This window comes from Aedes albopictus, chromosome 2 (assembly GCF_035046485.1).
Source record: "Aedes albopictus strain Foshan chromosome 2, AalbF5, whole genome shotgun sequence".
Taxonomy (NCBI): Eukaryota; Metazoa; Arthropoda; class Insecta; order Diptera; family Culicidae; genus Aedes; species Aedes albopictus.
Window position 1 is genome coordinate 171,620,442 of NC_085137.1, and position 19,766 is coordinate 171,640,207.

Consider the following 19,766-nt stretch of genomic DNA (forward strand, 5'->3'; position numbering starts at 1 on the left):
GGTGTTATGAGATAGCTTAGGTAGGCATTGATAGGAATAGTGAAAAATCGGGTTTGTTTACATTTTGCAGATAGGCCCTTTTCAAATGTTACGCTAGATTTTTTCTTTGACTTCCGCTGCTTTTGCCTTGCGTTAAACACTATGTCGGAAGTGGGGCGCTGTATAGAGCACCAGGTGTACAATACAGCGCCCCACTTCCGACATTGTGTTTAACGCAAGGCAAAAGCAGCGGAAGTCAAAGAAAAAATGTCGCTAATTCGGTTTTGAACTGGAAACATAATATTTTTTTAACTCCAAGTGCTCGATTTTGTCCATTTTCTTCACAACAGTGCACAACAGTGCTCCGACACTACCAAACTCCGACCGATTTACGAGGGCGCAAATTTTTCCGTGTACGCGCAAGCAACACGCCAGAGAGCTGTCATCTTGACGTTTGTGATTTGACAGTCAACGCAAGCGAACCGACTGACGGGACAACGGGTCGCGGAACGATCGCAGGACGAGCGCCAGGCAGCGCGGTGTTGTGTCGCCTTTCGTCCGTCGTCGCTTCGTGTTGTGTGTGTGCTTTTCCATCGCCCAGCAGCAGCCGCTGAGTTACCTCTTCTCTGGTTTGTAATCGAATTCGTGCTGGAAAAGCCTGAAAACGTTCCTTTTTTCTGGAAATTTAATCGCGGGCGGACGGTTCGAGAGTGTCGGGTTCCGCGGTTTGCGAGATTGCGAATTTGGTGCGCGAAAATAGTGCTTTGTTTTGCGATTGAAAGTGGAGCCTTCCTCCGGAAGTGTGTTTGTGAGGATTGTGTGTGGAATATCATCGCTTCTGAACTGTTTGGTTCAAGCCGGATTTAAGCCATTTGGAGGATCCTTGGTTGGTGTGGAGTAGCGAGGTGGCAATCGGGTGCCACGCCAGCACGAGTGTACAGCGGATCCTAACTGTGGTGGGATCACAGAACGCGCCGGAGAAGCAATTCTCACCCCAAAGCTACCCTTCAAGATGGATGCTCTGCCGGATTCGGTCCAAATTAGTAAAAATCGTTCGCTGATTGTGATTCGTAGCTAGCTGCTTATTGTGCCGCAACCAAAGGAACGGAGATCCTTTCTGGGTGGTAAGTTGGATTTTGAGGGGAGGGCTGAAGAAACCGGTCAACAGGTGTACCTTCTTCATGGGTTTTGGAGCTGCATTTGGCTTGAGGATAATTTTGATGATTGCTTCACGATTGAAAATGTGTGTTGCATATAATTTCGTTTATAAGAGAGATAAGAATAAGAGGTTTAGCAGTGAGCAGAAGAAGCATTTAACAGACAATTAACATTGTATTGAAGAAGCAAACTTACATTCCGCGATCAACGCAAAACAACTCGTAATTCCCATCAGCAGCAGAACCAGCCTCGCGCATTGGTCTGTGTTGCGTAAAGTACGGGAGGAGTGTCATGCGGAGCAAACTTCCAATTTTTCCTGCTCTTAGCCGAATATCTATATGCAAGCCGCTGCTGGCTGGCAGGCAGAAGGCAAACAATAATTAGGTAAGCAAAATAGAGGTTTTTGAGCCAATGACGCATGCATGTGAGCACGAGATTCAATACAACAAAATAGCGAGCGGCATAAAATAAGAAATGCGAATTGAAACATCCCGTCTTGTCTTGGTTGCTCGTCGTCGATGTTGTTGTAGTCTTTGGTGGTTTTATAGATAGGTAGGAGACAAACAACAACTAATAATGAATGATCGCTCGCTTCTGCTGCTGCTCTCGGTGAGATTGTAGTTCATTGATAACTCTATTAGTCAAGATAGTCAATGCTCTATCAACTTTTAGCGTTACAAAATATCATTCATATGTGTATACTAGTAGACTTCTACACAACTATGGCTTATAAATTGATCCATTTAATACTTAAATGCGTCATAATATCGTAGATGCTAATGATTGAATTTTATTTCGTAATACTATGAAATTATTGAAGGTATCTTTGCATGAATAACACTTTGGAGTTGTTTATCGAGGCACTTTTGAAGAAATTCTTAAAGGAACCATTCGACAAATTTCTGGAGAAACTACTTGACCAATCTCTAGATGCATAGGTACTTGGGGAAATCTTTTTATTAAATCTTGCAAGATACGCTGGAGGTGTTTTGGATGAAGCTCTGGAAAAATTCCTGGATGATTCCCTGAAAGATCCTTTTGGAGGAATCGTAGAAGATCTCTACGGAGTAAATTCTTGGGAAGTGTTCGAAAGAGTTTCTAGATGAATTTCGGAAAGCAGCAACATCTTTACAAGTTTCTAGCATTAATTCCTAGCAGATTTTTTGGAGGAACTTCTGGATAAATTTCTGAACGCATTTCTGAGGAATTCAAGATTTTTTAGAGAAACTTATGAAGGACTGTGGTCGAATCGCTAAGAAACTTTTTTTACGATTTCCTAAAGAAATTCCAGGCAGAAAGGAGCACGAATTTTTGGTGGAACCTTTGTAAAAAATCTAAGAGAAACTTCAGAAGGAATCTCTGGAGCAATTCTTAGAGGAAAGTTAGCTTGGCTTAGCTTAGACTGACTGCACATATCTATGGTTGCAACCCCATGATTGGCATAACAATATATCGTTTTTATGTGTAATTGTTCACATAAATGTTTTGAAACTGTATCAAATATCACATGTGGAAAGAGTAGGGCCCATATAGCCGAGGCGGTAAACGCACGGGTATTCAGCATGACCATGCTGAGGGTGACGGGTTCGATTCCCGGTCGGTCCAGGATCTTTTTGTAAAGGAAATTTCCTTGACTTCCTTGGGCATAGAGTATCTTTGTGCCTGCCACACGATATACGCATGCAAAATGGTCATTGGCAGAGGAAGCTCTCAGTTAATAACTGTGGAAGTGCTCATAGAACACTAAGCTGAGAAGCAGGCTTTGTTCCAGTGAGGACGTTATGCCAAGAAGAGAGAGAGATGTAGAAAATGCATGTGCAAACAATAAATCTCTACACGAGAAAACTTAATAATGCTGAAATATGGGACCTTCGACAGTGGAATAAGCGCAAATCATTTGCGTTAGCCATATTCAGCTTTATGCGTCTTTCGTTCACTGCCCCTATTCGCACAACAGTCCCATATAAATAGGAAACCCAGCAAACATGGAACTCTTATGCGAATAGGAGCAGTTTAGAATTATGCCAAATGACTATTTTGCTAATCGATTAATATGCCAAATGACTATGTCAAACGGGTACACCCAGTTTCACAATGAATCAATTAAATGGGTGATTTGGAGTGGCCATAACTGGGAAAGCGTAAACGGGACAGAATAATAATTCTTACAATACCAACTATAGCGATTCTTACAGGGAACTGGAAGAATTCTTTAAGGAATTATGAAATTGCTGAAACAAAACTCAGAAGAACCTCAAAAAGACTTCCTGTAACATTATTAGATGAGGCTCGTGGAAAATGCGTTTGCTTTAGTCTGATAGTTTTCTCATGGTACCAGAAGGCCGGCTCAAGAGGCACGTTATTCTCCCTTAGGAACATTTGTGCCATCGCCGTTATAAGAGTCATCATCTACGTTAGAGAGAAGAAGGGAATTTAGGATTATGATGAGAATAGGGAGGGGGCATATAGCCGAGGCGGTAAACGCACGGATATTCAGCATGACCATGCTGAGGGTGACGGGTTCGATTCCCGGTCGGTCCAGGATCTTTTTGTAAAGGAAATTTCCTTGACTTCCTTGGGCATAGAGTATCTTCGTGCCTGCTATACGATATACACATGCAAAATGGTCATTGGCAGAGGAAGCTCTCAGTTAATAAGCTGAGAAGCAGGCTTTGTCCCATTGAGGACGTTACGCCAAGAAAAGAGATGAGGATAGGGACGGACAGGGAAATAGGAAAATTTACCCTAGAAAAGCGCACTAACGCACAAGCGTACCACATTGGGTTCAAGAAGCGCCCTCAAAAAGCATAGTAGGGTAAGAAATCAAACTTTGAACTAGTCAAATTGTAATCTTAATCGAAATTCATTAAAACGACGTACTTTTTAGGCAAATATTGTCCCGAAAAAGATGTTAAACAGCTTTTCGTAATATAACCTGATAACATGGCCTTAAAAAGCATTGAAAAAAGCGTTTTTGTCATGGAAAACAGACAATTGAAAAATCACTGTGATTTTACCCATTTCCCTCCAGAGAAAGCATATTTTCGGTACACTCATACAGCTCATGCATTATATCACATGCAATATGTGAACACGTAAAATGAAAGTTTTTTTATTGTAGAATCGACCAACCGAATAATATTCCGCATTATTTGTCATAAAATTATCAAATTTAAGTAATTCGTACTTGGAGAATGTTATCTTTAGTTGAATCATTTGTAATCTAAATTTGAACTAGTAAACGGGGGCGAGCTTCTAGTGTTGGCCTGCAGACTGCGCTAGTGGTTGTTTTGTTTACTATTGAAGGGTGAAAAAATACAAATTTAGTTTCCAAGTTCCTGAAGAGTTTAGAACATTTTAAGTTGAAATTCCACTGCCTAATGAAACTTAGTTATGGGAAATAGCAGATCCATGTGTTTATCTATTGTTCAGCACGAAATTGGCTGTTGTAGGAGATGCTCGAGCTGCTTCCGCTAGTAGTTCAAATTAAGATTAAAATTGGTTCAAATTATGATTACGATGGTTCAAATTAAGATTAAAATCATTATTGACGAATATTCGAATTTTTCAATGAAATTCGGTGCAAATACAAACTTTTTACCACTTTAACAGAAAGCTTATACCCGTGGCTTTCACGTACATAAGATTTTGCCGTAGTAAATTATGTCCATGTGGGAGAAAAAATCACTCAAACTGCGCGACTTCGGAAAGCCGCAATTTGGTTCAACTTTTGATTACTTACTCTACATACGCATTAAGTGCAAAGGGAGCCTATAGCTGTCTATAGTGGCCTATACAAAGGCCTATACTGCCTGTGATCGCATAACTGTGTCATATGAATAGGAAACCCAGCTGACTTGCTATCATACGGACGATTCCTGACCAGCGAAAGGACCAACCGATTGCAGCACCTACGCGAGAGTGCCAACAAATTTTACTCTCCCGTCCCACATTTTCGGAAATAACGACGCCTTCTTTGGAAGCAGAAATTCATGACGAACCATCAACGGGTAATTCTCAATCTGACTGTATTTTAAATATTTCACAAACCGACACACTTCCAACTACTTCTTCGACAAAAAACAACTCGACCGAAATTTTGATTTATTGTCAAAATTTCAATCGAATGAAAAGTCCAGCCAAAATACAAGAAATCCAAAAAAAAATATTAGGCTCATCCTTCTCGGTAGTCTTGGCAACTGAGACAAGCTGGGATGAAAGTGTTCAAAGCGAAGAAATTTTTGGAAGTGCTTTTAACCCTCTCTTACCCATGGTAGCACAGGTGATCCACTACTTTGCACTGTTCATTTAACTCTAAAACAAAAACGAGCAGAGAATTTTTGACCAAATCTGGCATAATAGTTCATCAAACATATACAAACATCTGACAAAAAAAGGGAATGATCTAACTTATCCTGTATTTGTATGAACAGTGCAAAGTAGTGGATTACCTGTGCTACCATGGGAAAGAGAGGGTTAATGTATTCCGAAACGACCGAAATTTTCATGAGTCCCAGAGGAAATCAGGAGGAGGAGTTCTCGTGGCTATTTCGGCCAATTTTGATTCAGAAATCATGAACACATCTAAATTTAAAGAATTTGAGCATGTCTGGGTGAAATCTCACATAGCAGGTGAAACACATATTTTCGCCTCAGTGTATTTTCCACCAGACCATGCGAACAAAACTACATACGAAAACTTTTTTCAATGTGCTGAACAAATCATGTCTGAACTTCCTCCCGAGATTAAGGTCCACATATACGGGGACTTTAATCAACGTAATGCTGATTTCATTTTGGACTCTGAAAATGAAAGTATTTTACTCCCAGTCGTTGGGGAGAATGAAACCTTGCAATTTATTTTTGACAAAACTGCAAATTTAGGTCTAAACCAAATCAATCACATAAAAAACCGCCAAAATTGCTACCTTGACTTTTTATTAACGAATATCTTTGACGACTTCTGTGTTAGCGAATCATTGTCTCCATTATGGAAAAATGAAGCTTTCCACACAGCAATCGAATATTCTTTTTTTTTTTTTTATCTAGTTCGTTTATTTGGGGCTCAATCGCGTATAACGCTTTACGGAGCCGAGGATCTTTCTTTGTACTTAATAGTATGCATTATACAGAGTAATAACTTTTTAATGATATCTGTTAGTAATGGGTGGAAGCCAGGGTACTCGTGGCAGCTCGAGGTTAGAAGGTCACATTTTGAGGGATGGACAGGGTAAGGATTGGGCCAGAGGTTTCACTGCTGGTCATCCGGGGATGAATCGCATCTTACTAGCGTATTCGGTGCCTTGTGGTGTTGGTACCAACTTGTTGTGGGACTTGGTCTTCCGGATGGTCAGGAGCAGCTTGGTAACACAAAGAGGACAAAACAGAGAAAAAAAAACTGGAGAAGAAAACACAAGCAAATTAAACTTTTATACCAGCAGAGCGGAGAAAGTCGAAAATACATCCCATGTATGTGACATCGCGGGTCCCCAACACATCTCTCACAAGAACAAAGGGTTGTCTACCTCGGGCCTCAAGGGTATCCAAAAGTAGCGCTCTGGAGGCGTCATTATCCGGGCATTGCCAAACTACGTGGTCGATGTCATCATAACCGGAACCGCACTTAGTACAAACATTGCTCAACGCGAGGTTAACCCTGTGTAAATGCGCGTCTAGCGAGTAATGGTTGGACATAAGTCTTGACATCACGCGAATGAAATTGCGACTTACATCCAGACCATACCACCACACTCGCAAAGAAACATTAGGAATAATGGAATGTAACCACCGTCCCAGCTGGCCATCTCGCCAATCATTTTGCCAACTTTGAAGAGAACTCTGGCGAACAAAATGGAAAAATTCATCATGTGAAATTCTTCTATCATAGATCTCACCTTCCTGTGCGCCCACCTTTGCGAGAGAGTCCGCCTTCTCATTGCCATAAATTGAGCAATGCGAGGGGACCCATACAAAGGTAATCTTGTATGATCTTTCGACCAGTGCACCCATCTGCTCCCTTATTTTTGTAAGAAAGTAAGATGAATGTTTAACAGGTTTCATCGACCGGAGTGCCTCAATCGAACTAAGGCTATCCGAGAAGATGAAGAAATGGTCTACGGGCATGTTGGAAATCATCCCCAAAGCGAAGTTGATTGCTGCCAGCTCAGCAACATAAACCGAACAAGGTTCCTGAAGTTTGCGGAAGGCGGTGAAATTTTCATTGAAAACACCGAAACCAGTGGATCCATTTATGCGAGACCCATCAGTGAAGAATCTCTTACAGGAATTGACATTTTGGTACTTTTCGTTAAAAATGCGAGGAATAGATATACATCGAAGTTGATCTGGTATTCCATGAATAGCTTGTTTCATGGACAGATCGTATTTAACAGAGGAACTGTCATTAGTGAAGTGTACACGGGGAGGATTATAACTTGGTAGGCTTATATCAGATGACATGTAGAACAGATAGATTCTCATGAATTTTGATTGAGTGTTCAGACTGAGCATTTCTTCGAAATTTTCAATGACAAGTGTGTTGCTCACTCCACACTTGATAAGTAACCTTAGCGAGAGCTCCCAGAATCGGTTCTGGAGAGGTTTCACCCCTGCCAGGACCTCAAGGCTCGCATTATGCGTTGAGTGCATACAGCCGAGAGCAATACGCAAACAACGGTATTGAATTCGTTCCAATTTTATTAGGTGGCAGTTTGCTGCTGAGTGGAAGCAGAAAGAGCCATACTCAATAACAGAGAGAATAGTCGTTTTGTAAAGTTTTATGAGGTCTTCCGGGTGAGCACCCCACCATGTTCCGGTAATTGTGCGTAGAAAATTGATCCTTTGTTGACATTTTTGCACCAAATACTTGATTTGGGTACCCCAAGTGCCTTTTGAATCAAACCAGACCCCAAGGTATTTCGAAGTCAAAGACTGGTCGATTTCTATTCCCAAAAGATTGAGTTTCAGTTGGGCTGGGTTCCGCTTTCTAGAAAACACAACCAATTGAGTTTTTTGCGGAGCAAACTCGATCCCTAAATCTCTTGCCCAGATTGACAGATTATTTAGAGAATTTTGCAATGGTCTTTGCAAGATTTCTGCGTGTGGGCCTTTTAGAGAAACCACAGCATCATCTGCAAGTTGTCTTAGCGTGCATTGTCCTTCCAAGCAACTATCAATGTCTTTCACGTAAAAATTATAAAGCAAGGGACTTAAACATGAGCCTTGGGGTAGGCCCATGTAACTAATTCTGGAAGTTGTCAGTTGTCCGAGATTGAAACTCATATGTTTTTCTGACAGCAAGTTATACAAGAAATTATTTAAAATTCCTGGAAGTCCACTATTGTGCAGTTTTTCTGACAATATTCCTATGGAAACTGAATCAAAGGCGCCCTTAATATCCAAGAAAACTGAAGCCAGTTGCTCCTTTTCCGCAAAGGCCAGTTGAATATCTGTTGAAAGCAACGCTAGACAATCGTTTGTTCCTTTGCCCTTGCGAAACCCGAACTGTGTATTTGAAAGCAAGTTATTCGATTCGACCCAATGATCGAGTCGTGATAGGATCATTTTTTCCAACAATTTCCTTAAACATGATAACATAGCAATTGGGCGGTATGAATTATGATCAGACGCTGGTTTACCAGGCTTTTGAATAGCTATTACTTTGACCTGTCTCCATTCATGCGGAACGATGTTGTTCTCCATGAATGAGTTGAACAGGTCCAGTAATCGTCTTTTCGCGATATCTGGGAGATTCTTTAGAAGATTGAACTTGATCATATCGCGTCCCGGAGCGGAATTGTTTGATGAAAGAAGAGCCATAGAAAGTTCCAGCATAGTGAAGGGTCTGTCCAGAGAACCGTCTCTTGGGGATGTTTCCCAAGAAATCGGTTGTGCTGGGACTGAGTCTGGGCAGACCTTTTTCGCGAAGCTGAATATCCAACGGTTGGAGTATTCGTCACTCTCATTAGAAGAAGAGCGGTTTCGCATGTTGCGAGCCACTCTCCAAAGCGTTGTCATTGAAGTTTCTCTTGAGAGACCCTCAATGAAGTGTCGCCAATAACTACGCTTCTTCGCTTTCAGCAGGTTTCTCAGCTGTCTTTCGAGCTTTGCGTACTCTTGATAAAGATCTGAGGTACCGTGCCTACGAAAAGTTTTGAAAGCATCAGATTTTTTAAGATACAACTGGGTGCAATCATCATCCCAGCCTAGTGTGGCTGGTCTTCTTTTGAAGGTTGCACTTGGAACACGTCGTTTTTGTGATTCTAATGCACTCTTATATATAAGTTCAGACAGGAATCGATACTCATCCAAAGGTGGGAGGGGATTGAATGATTCGATGCCAAAAGATACCGCTTCTGCATACTTTTGCCAATCGATATTCCTTGTGAGGTCAAAAGGAACCTGAATTGGATGGTCTGACCTTTCACTATTATGCTTTATGGTGGTTATAATGGGTAAGTGATCACTACCATGAGGATCCTCGATTACCTTCCACAAGCAATCGAATGATAGTGAACTTGACCCCAGTGATAGGTCGAGACGACTTTCTTTGCCGTCAGATGCAATACGTGTCACTTCACCTGTATTTAAAATGTTCAAATTGAAATCGTCGCACAAATCATAGAAAATGGCCGCTCTATTATCGTCATATGGTTCGCCCCACCCTGTACCATGTGCGTTCATATCACCCAGAATTAAAACTGGATGTGATAGTGCAGAAACCGCATTCCAAAGATGACGGCGGTTGATTGAAATTCTTGGAGGAATGTAAACGGAAGCTACGCAAAGTTGTTTACCCTTTACGTTTATTTGGCAAGCGACGATTTCTACGCCAGGATGAGTCGCGATTGGAATTCTATAAAATGAGTAAGTCTTTTTGATCCCTAAAAGAACTCCCCCATAATGGTCATCTCTATCCTGGCGTATAATGTTAAAATCGTGGAAGTTGAGTTCATCTTCAGAAGAAAGCCATGTTTCACAAAGGGCAAATATATCACAATCAGAGTTGTGAATCAAAAACTTAAACAGATCTAATTTAGGTTTTAGACTATGACAGTTCCACTGTAGCACAGTGATCATATCTTGCACCTCACTTGATGAATTATCCATCGAAAGATATGATCGCAGCAAGGAGGGGCCATGATTGTGTCAGATTCCGAAGATATTCTTCTACTGTAGGTATAAACATATCAATAATGCCTCTAAGTGTTTCTGGAAGGCTGAGGGCATTATATAAGCGATCCACGAGAACCCTAAAAGTAAACAGTCCTCGCTTGGGTCTAGGAGGCTTGCTTGAACTGCGAGGAACTTTGGTAGCTTTTTTCTTGCTACCTTGTCGATTATTTCTCTTTGAAGTGTATTTAACAGGCGGAGACGGGGGTGACAGGTTCTTGCTACAACATGGAGCTGAAGCTAGAGGAACCTGATTCTTCGGAGTTTTTAAGTTTACCCCGTCTCCTTTATCATTAGGCAGACTTTTGAGGGAAGACTTTAAAAAGACCTTTCGGCGCAATCCCGGGGAAGATGATGACTTCCTTTTTCCAGGTGCGTGTACCTCCGAAAGAGATCCACCCTCATCAGTTTCGCCATCGTCCTGATCATCGGAAGACAACTCCTGATAGGGATTTTCAACTGGGACAGCTGATTCAGACACGGAATCTGGTGTTTTAAAAGATTTCACCATCTCCGCATATGTCTGTTTGGAGCGCTTTATGATAGAGCGACTCTCATTTCGAATGCGTCTTTTGTAAGCCGGGCAAACTTGCAAGTCGTGTGGATCTCCGCCACAGTAGCTACATTTTTCCGCTTCCTGTGTGCAAGAGTCCTCCAAATGAGCTTGGTTGCATTTGCCACAACGGGGCTTGTTGTCGCAAAAGCTATCACTGTGACCAAACTGCTTGCATTTGGTACAATTAAAAACCTTCGGCCTAAAAAGATGCACTGGGTAAAAACCACCATCAATTACAACAAATTCCGGGAGGACGGAACCTGGAAAAGTCACTCGAAAAAACGCTGAAGGCGAGTACACCTTTTTATTTCCTTCCATAGAAACCTTAGATAAGCGTTTACAGTCTAGGATAGCCACATCAGGAATTGACCTATTTTTGAATCGACCAAAGCCGGTCTTGATGTCCTCACATGTCAGCATTTCGTCGAGGATCTTCCCCTCCACCTCCACTTCTCGTGCTGGCACATAGACGGCGTATTCAACAGTAAACGCTTCGTGTTGAGCAATTTCATTTGCTGCTTTGTAGCTAGGTGCGGTAACACGCAGCTTGGATGCTTTCACTTGGTGAATAACGGTCCCAGGATACTTACGCGTCAGCTCTCGAGAAATCGAAAGCATATTCAATGGTTTGCATTTGCGCCGGAAATAGACAACCCAAGGTCCAGGCGAAGATGGCTGATAAAACCGCGTACGAGCAATGATATCATTGGGAGGCGTTTCGCCTCCATTTGAAACGTCCATGCGGGAAAAAATCAACCGCAGAAGAGTAAAACGTCAATGAAACAGAAGAAAATCTTTGTAAATTTAATTTATAATGGAAGAAAAAAAAAACAAGAAAAAAAATCAAAGAAAAAACTGCAAAATATTTTATATCCGATTGCAATACTTATTCTGTAACGCCCTATATGAGTTCAAAACTCGGACTAGGTGAGAGACAGAAAATATGCCTGGGCAACCTTGAACCGACTTTGGTTTGGATGAGCAAAACAAATTCAACACAATGGGGGGCGAATGGATAATAAAAAAGTGCTACTTAGCCGTTCGATGTTCGTTGTAGCTACAGCAGCAAGCCGTCCGCACTGCAGGTAGAAAACAATCCGAGCCGTCTGCTGCCTTTCTGCTGCTGTTGGTGCGGGAATGAATCGACCACTGTTGGCTTATAGTGATGTCGAATTAAACACTGTGGCACGATACTAGTTGACTTTAAGTCAAGCTAGTTCGCTTCCTTCACTAAGCGCACACACCTATGACACTATTTTGCACTGTTAATTGGGGATAACTTGATAGCAAAACTGATCAAAAACCCACACGTGCGGTGGGGCAAAAAGATCAAATAATAAAACTGTTGCAAACAAGTGCCGCGTGTGGAGACCGGGAACCTGTCGACCGACTCGTTCAAGCGCTCGGTAAGGAATGAATCGAATATTCTTTGTTCATACATAAGCACAAAATCCCCAACGACTGCGAATATGAGGAAGTGTTTGAATACAAATTAGCGAAGTACGAAAACATTAAATGTAAATTAAGTAGTGTAGATTGGCAAGCTATTCTTAAGAATGAAGGAAATGCCGAATCTGCCGTAGAAGAATTCTACAGAATTTTAAATGAAATTATTGGGCAAGAAACTCCAATAAAAACGAAACGTCGTCATATAAATTCAAAATATCCAATATGGTATAATCAACAAATCAAAAATCTGAAAAATCGCAAACAAAAAGCACACAAAATTTACAAAAAATATGAAACTGATGAAAATTTAGCTAAATATTTGAACATATGCGACCAATTAAATTTTGAAATTAATAATGCATTTGAAGAATATAATACGAGAACTGAACTCGAAATAAAGTCCTGCCCAAAGAACTTCTTTAATTACGTAAAAAGCAAATTAAAATCTGACAATTTTCCATCCGTTATGCATCTTGACGAAAAAGTTGGAGACAACCCGGAAAAGAATTGCAATCTATTTGCGGATTTTTTCCAGGAAATCTATACAACTTTTTCGGAAGAAGATCGTGACCGCGATTACTTTGCTTTCTACCCAGATTTTATTAGGAATGTTGGTGTGAATCAAATTCAACCAAATGAAATTTTTGAAGCACTTTTAAACTTGGACGCCTCTAAAGGACATGGTCCTGACAAAATTCCTCCAATATTTCTGAAAAATTTAGCTAAGGAGCTCACTGCTCCTTTATTTTGGCTTTTTAAAATATCACTCGATACTGCAAACTTCCCAAAAAATATGGAAAAGCTCTTTTTTAGTGCCTATTTTTAAATCTTGTCGTAAATCAGACGTACGTAATTATCGCGGCATAGCCATTATCTCTTGCATTCCAAAACTATTTGAAGCAATTGTCAACAAAAAGTTATTTCTACAAGTCAAAAACAGAATAACTAACATGCAGCACGGCTTTTTTAAAGGCCGATCAACTTCAACAAATTTGCTTCAATTCTAAACACCAGCCGTTTCCATGCTCAGCAGCATAGTTCATTATGACCTGGCAAAAGGTCTAGTTAAGTCTCTATTTGTTCAAATAAATAGTTATACCGGAGAAATCCTGTCTTTTCCTCGTGAGGAAAACTATTCCCATCCCAGACCATTTGCCTTGGGGCAACCAGGCGTCCCAACAAGGTGCGCTGGATTGGTTTACGAAAAGATTTGTGCGCTCGAAATCGTGAGTAGGTGCCAAAGTTGGCCATAATGACGGCCATTTTGGGATTCTAACAAGTCTGTCCTTAAGAACAACAGAACATCCTGAATAGTCCATTTTACGAGCCGATTTTATGAATGAATTTTGACAGGAGGTAGCGTCCAATATCCCTTGAAAATCAATATCATCATCAACATTGTTGTCACTTCGTAAAATGGCTCATTTTCAGGCTTCTCAGTTACACTTAAAAAGTGTTTACCGAGTATTAGGAAACGCAATTGCGCGAAATCTGGACAGTTGTTGCATATCAAATTCCATAATCGGATTCTCAGCTAGGACATACATATAAAACAGCCTACTGAGGATTGTCGTGGGCAAAATCATAAGGAAAATTGCTCTTATTAAGTTGTCTCAATAGCGTATCTGCAACAAGATTCCACAAAAGTTGCGATAATACTCCCACTTGGGGATATCCACAAACACTCAATTTCCTAATCGCTGCTTGGCAGAATGACGAAAACAGATGTCGACTTTTTGAGCATTTGATAAATCCAATTAGAAATCAATAGATGTAAACCGAAGACTACATGCGGCTTCCAATATGGCATCGGAAGATTCGTTTTCGAAAGTATCTTCGATATCCAAAAATCATCCAAACAAGATTTCCTTTGAGTGAATGCTTTCTCGATATCGTAAACAATTTTACGTTTAAACGAATCACAGTGATCTTGTACCGATTTTTCGAACCCTCTAAGCAAAATACCCTCTTCGAATGAGTGTAATCAGTTTCGTACCCTTTAGTTCCACCCTATTTTGCTTATCCTTTGACAGATACGCGTATTTCGACATTGAGGACAAGTGGTAGTCGAAATACACGTATCTGTCAAAGGATAAGCAAAATAGGGCAGAAAAAAGGTACGAAATTGATTACACTCATTCGAATCACAGTGGACTCTCCATTTTGGTTAGGATGTTGGCTCACATGAAGAGGCATGTTAACCTATGTTAACCATATCAACATCACGGACAAGGCGACAGACGAGGCCACAGGTTTAGGGAAAAAACGTCGAAACAAAACGTACAAACTGTCGTATATAAAAAACTGACGTTACGTTACTTTTACATTTATTTATTCTCAGACTTTTCCGGCCTATTCTTCTCCCTTCATTTCCCAATATTCTTAAACTGTATTTTTCCTTTCTTTACAATCTTAGGACCCCTTATGCTACCACCTTCCACAAACTTTCACCATTACGTCGCAACTTTATTCAGGGTTGCTACGATGGTGGACTTTAGCTATCCTCGGCTGGATCTCCGGCAATACAGATTTATTTTACGACTTCCTATGAATATACTCTCCACCCAGGAAAGCAGTCCAATGGCAGTTTTCAAGCACATAGGAATTTTTCCTAGGTTTCCGCCAGGAGATATTCTAGGGGTTTCTCCTATTGCTGTTAATGAAATTCCTCCAAATCCATCCAAAAGTTGTTCCCCTGGGATCTCCTTAAGGAGTAGTGTCTATTGGATTCTTCCAGCAGCTGGTTATCCCGGGATTCCTCCTAGAGTTCCTTCTGGAATTCTTCCAGGAGTTCCACCTGGGATTCCTCCTGGAGTTGCTCCTGCGATTCCTCCAGAAGTTTCTCCTGGGATTCCTCCAAGAGTTCCCCCTGCTCTTGCAGGAGTTCCTCCTGAGATTCCTCCAGGTGTTCCTCCTGAGATTCCTCCAGGAGTTCCTCCTGGGATTCCTCCAGGAGTTCCTCCTGGGATTCTTTCAGGAGTTACTCCTGGGATTTCTCCAGGAGTTCCTCCTGGGATTCCTCCAGGAGTTCCCGCTAGGATTTCTCCAGGAGTTCCTCCTGGAATTTCCCCAGTAGTTTTTCCTAGGATTCCTTCAGGAGTTTTTTCTGGGATTCCTCCAGGAGTTTCTTCTGGGATTCGTCCAGGAGTTTCTTCTGGGATTCCTCCAGGAGGTCCTCCTGGTATTCCTCCAGGAATTCCTTCTGGTTTTTTTTATTGGGATTTAAGCCACTGTGACCATTACTTTGATCTATTGTGGTATATCCCTGTTTAGTTTCGCATTTTTTGTTCAGGACGACGAGTCACCATTGAGGGTTGACGTCGTTTGCTGATTATGCGAAGTACCCCAATCTGGGATGATTCTTAGGATAAAATCAACAATCAAATTGGGATTTTTCAACCAAATTTCAGAAGGATTTAGAATACCCTTGGTGAAATATTGTCTTCTACGCACAAATAGTGCTGGACAATTCCTGGGATTCCTCCAGGAGTTCCTTCTGGGATTTCTCCAGGAGTTCCTTCTGGGATCCCTCCTGGAGTTGCTCTTGGAATTCCCACAGGAGTTACTCATGGGGTTCCTCCAGAAGTTCAACCAGGGATTCCTCCAGAAATTCATCCTGGAATTCCTTTAGGAAGTCCGCCTGGGATTCTTCTGGGTCCTCCTCAAATTCCCACAGGAGTTTCTCCTAGGATACCTCCAGGAGTTCCTCCTGAGGTTCCTCCAGGAGTTCCTCGAGTTCCTCCTAATTTTTTATAGGAGTTTCTCCTGGGGTTCCTCTTAGGATTCCTCCAAGAATTCCTTCTGAGAATTCTCCATGAGTTCCTCAAAGGATTCCTCCAGGAGTTCCTCCTGAGATTCCTCCAGGAGTTCTTCCTGGGATTTCTCCAGGAGTTGCTCCTGAAATTCTCACAGGAGTTACTCCTGGGTTTCCTCCAGGAGTTCCGGCAGGGATTCCTTCAGAATTTTATCCTGAGATTCCTTTAGGAGGTCCTCCTAGGATTCCTTTGGGTCCTCCTCAAATTCCCACAGGAGTTTCTCCTGGGGTTCCTCTTACGATTTCTCCAAGAATGCCTTCTAGGATTCCTCCAGGAGTTCCGCCGACTGGGATTCCTCCAGAAATTTCTTCAAGAGTTCCTCCTGGGATTCTTACAGGATTTCCTGCTGGAAGTGCTTGTGGTGTTCCTCCAGAAGGAAAGTTTGATACCCATATTTTAGGGTGCATTATACCCAAAACAACTTTCAATGATCATGCATATCTGTTTGATTTTGAACATGATAAAGCTCAATACCAATATAGGTAAGCCTAAGGTCACTAATAGTAATTATTGGAAACAGTCTAACAGTTGATAGTTACATTTAAGTTTTATTCTTTCACATATCTTAATTCACATAGCAACGAATGTGTTCATCTTCAAAACATACCTACGTGTTAATATCGTCGTAGTGCAAATTTGCTTCTGCTTCTTATCCTCAATCTAGCCATCTCCCACAGACACCTCACGCTCGATTGCAATCGCGAATGTGAAGTGTCTTCGACACCAGCTTCGACATCTTTTTGTGATCGAAATCGATTCGCCAAACCCAAATCCAATTCACTGCCACCTCCCACATGTTTGGAGAACGGTGCATTTTTAGACCGACCGTCGAACTCACTTCATACACCCGGCTAATTGTTAATCGGCTTACTGTTTTCTTCTCTCTTTTTTTTCGATTTGCAGTGCTTAGAGAACGTGGGAGCGTAGTGCCAGTTATCAATTATTAGTTTGTGTCCTCCAACAACCACTAGTAGCGGTATAACGTGCGCTGGTCGGGTCCTTCCAAGCAAAGGAGATAACGCCAGGAGAAGTTTCGACAGTTCACACAGCTGTTGAGAGTCCTACTTCAACCAGTTGCTGGAGCATTTGTCGGAACGATCGTATCCGGAAGCCCTCGCAACGTGCACATATAGTAATAGAAAATAGTGACGATTAGTGTCATAGAACGCCAGAAGTCAACGGTGTGTACAATTGAGCGCAAAGTAGCATTTGCGTGGACACGATGGTCAAAGAAAAACCCAATTCAACTCGAATCTACGATAAGGACGGATACCGACGACGAGCGGCTTGCATCTGTGTGCGGTCCGAGGCGGAGGCAGAGGTAAGTGATAGTTTGTGGTCATTCGTAAGAAACAATGGAGAAATATTTATATTTACCATACTGGCTTTATTCGCATAACAGTTCCATATTTACTGGGTTTCCAATTCTCATGGAACTTTTGTGCAAATGGGGGTAGCATAGCAAGTCGACATCAGTCCAAGATTGTTATGTTGATCAATTTGAAACCTTTTTTTATTGTTCTATTTCAAATCTTCATTTTTCATAAATAAATGCATAGGTGACTTAAAAATTATTTTTAGGTATTACTAGTTACATCATCAAGACGTCCTGAGCTATGGATAGTTCCTGGCGGTGGAGTCGAACCGGACGAAGAGTCCTCGCTGACAGCAACTCGCGAAGTCTTGGAAGAAGCCGGTGTCATTGGCCAGCTGGGTAGATGCTTAGGAATTTTTGAAGTGAGTCTATGCTCTTCAATGCATGTTTATCAATGTTATTAACAAAACTATTTTTATGTAATTCAGAATAGTGAACACATGCACCGAACCGAGGTGTTCGTCATGGTGGTCACTCAGGAGTTAGACGAATGGGAAGATTCGAAAACCATTGGCCGCAAACGACAGTGGTTCACCATCGAGGAAGCTCTCACGCAGCTGGCCCTGCACAAGCCAACCCAGCGTCACTATCTCCTGCAGTTGCGCCATTCGAAAAATAATTCGTCGCTGTCCGAAAACTGCATACACGTGGTAACGGACGAAGCGGATGATGAGCTCGAAGGGGAACCGACTAGTGCGATGAGAAAAATCAACGAAAATAGGACGACATCACCACCACCTTCCTCCCTTCCATCGGCAGAAGATGAAGAGCCGACATCTGCCGAGAGGGAAGATCCACCAGCCGCCGACACTGACGATCCATCGGAAACGACTTCCTAAACCGACTACACAATGCTTTCTCTTTCGAATAACGTGGTTGAAACCTTGGTTGAAACTTAGTTGTTTTTCGTTGTTTGTCTTGGACAAGAGACGCTAACATTATTGTGGGCGAGCCTCCTTTGATCGTTTCCGTTTTCTAGTTGTTGCCTTCACATCTGCGCCTACTATTTCTAAGCGTTAGAACACAACCTTCACCACCTAGCACGCCGCCAACTGGGATGGACTCCACACAAATTGTACATTATTGCACGACTTTACAATCACTCAGTGGAAATGCTTTTGGAAAACTTTTCGAGTAATTCTCCTAGTACGAGATCTACGCTCCAACCATAGTGGAAAAAATCTATTTAATTTTATACGGTTTATAACTTGAAACCTGGATACTTAGATCGCTACTACTCATTATCAACCCATTTCGAGCCGCATCCACTTATGTTTCGCTTTGGCGCTTATTCCATTTTTAATTGATCTTGCACGCTGTGTACGGTAGATATGCGATGCTGCTGTCGATTATCTGATGAAAAAGTGGGAAATAATAAACTATTACTAGACAGCAACGTATAGGCAAAAGTGAGGAAATTTTAAGAAATATTTGATTTATACAGCAACTATTTAAAGAAGAAAATGCAAGAAAATAACTTAAGAATTAAAAATAACAAAACCTAATAATAACAAGAAGGATACGAGTGACGTAAAATGCAACAAACCATCCTAAACAATATATAACAAGGTGATCTTTCTTCAGCGAATCTTGCTAATATAGATCACGGAAAATGCAGCATGAAACAAAATTACTAAATCTAAAAGTAAAGTCAGTTGAAATTGCTTTTGGGTCATTTCAGATTGAATCGACAAGTTGATTGGCATGTGACATTTTAATTATTGCTTCCTAAAATGTATAGGTAGCAAACATGGGAAAGACTCAATCTATTATTGCGTCTCTCCTACCCTATCAGAAGCGAGTTCGCCTCTTCTCCAGTTAAGTCATTTTTTCCACTTCTATAGGGTTTTGCATAGAAATTTAACCTCCATTTTCTCCCCCAGAGAACGGGAACCAAAACAAACCACCGGAAACTGTTAAAATTCGTGTGGGAGAGAAGAGGACAGGAAGAACGTGAGTGAACCTAACGTTCATTCGTGACGTCATCGTGCAAAATTCAATTGAGTGCTCTGTTTCTTCGCCGATTGCTAAACAATGCCAACAACAACGACCGAATGAATTATTATTTAATCTATTTTCATTTCATTTTGAGCAATAGTGAACTTTTGTTAACATTTTGAGTCGATCGGGAATGCATTCGATTCGGAACGTTCAGTATGAGCATTTAGCTTCAGCGATTAGACCATAGTGATTAATTCATCTAGAATGAATGAGGATGAACTGGTTCAGCTAGAATGAATTAGCATGAACCAACTGCCAAAAA

At 41.4% G+C, this 19,766-nt stretch overlaps 2 protein-coding genes across 2 annotated transcripts in view; both read left to right on the forward strand.

The window, feature by feature from the left end:
• The window catches only part of LOC109398642 (selenoprotein H), a 199,827-nt gene that overhangs the window by 98,874 nt on the left and 81,187 nt on the right, over positions 1–19,766 (forward strand). The gene's annotated exons all lie outside the window — the stretch shown is intronic.
• On the forward strand, positions 463–19,378 carry LOC109404806 (diphosphoinositol polyphosphate phosphohydrolase 1). The gene is made up of 4 exons (XM_029859373.2): positions 463–1,103; positions 17,032–17,449; positions 17,710–17,865; positions 17,932–19,378. The coding sequence occupies exons 2-4, from the start codon at positions 17,351–17,353 to the stop codon at positions 18,340–18,342; spliced, it is 666 nt and encodes a 221-aa protein (XP_029715233.1). The 5' UTR covers positions 463–1,103; positions 17,032–17,350; the 3' UTR covers positions 18,343–19,378.

Coding starts and splice junctions, on each gene's coding strand:
- LOC109404806 (XM_029859373.2), top strand. CDS start 17,351: ATGGTCAAAGAAAAACCCAATTCAACTCGAATCTACGATAAGGACGGA. Junction 17,450..17,709: donor GGTCCGAGGCGGAGGCAGAG/GTAAGTGATAGT, acceptor AATTATTTTTAG/GTATTACTAGTTACATCATC. Junction 17,866..17,931: donor GATGCTTAGGAATTTTTGAA/GTGAGTCTATGC, acceptor TATGTAATTCAG/AATAGTGAACACATGCACCG.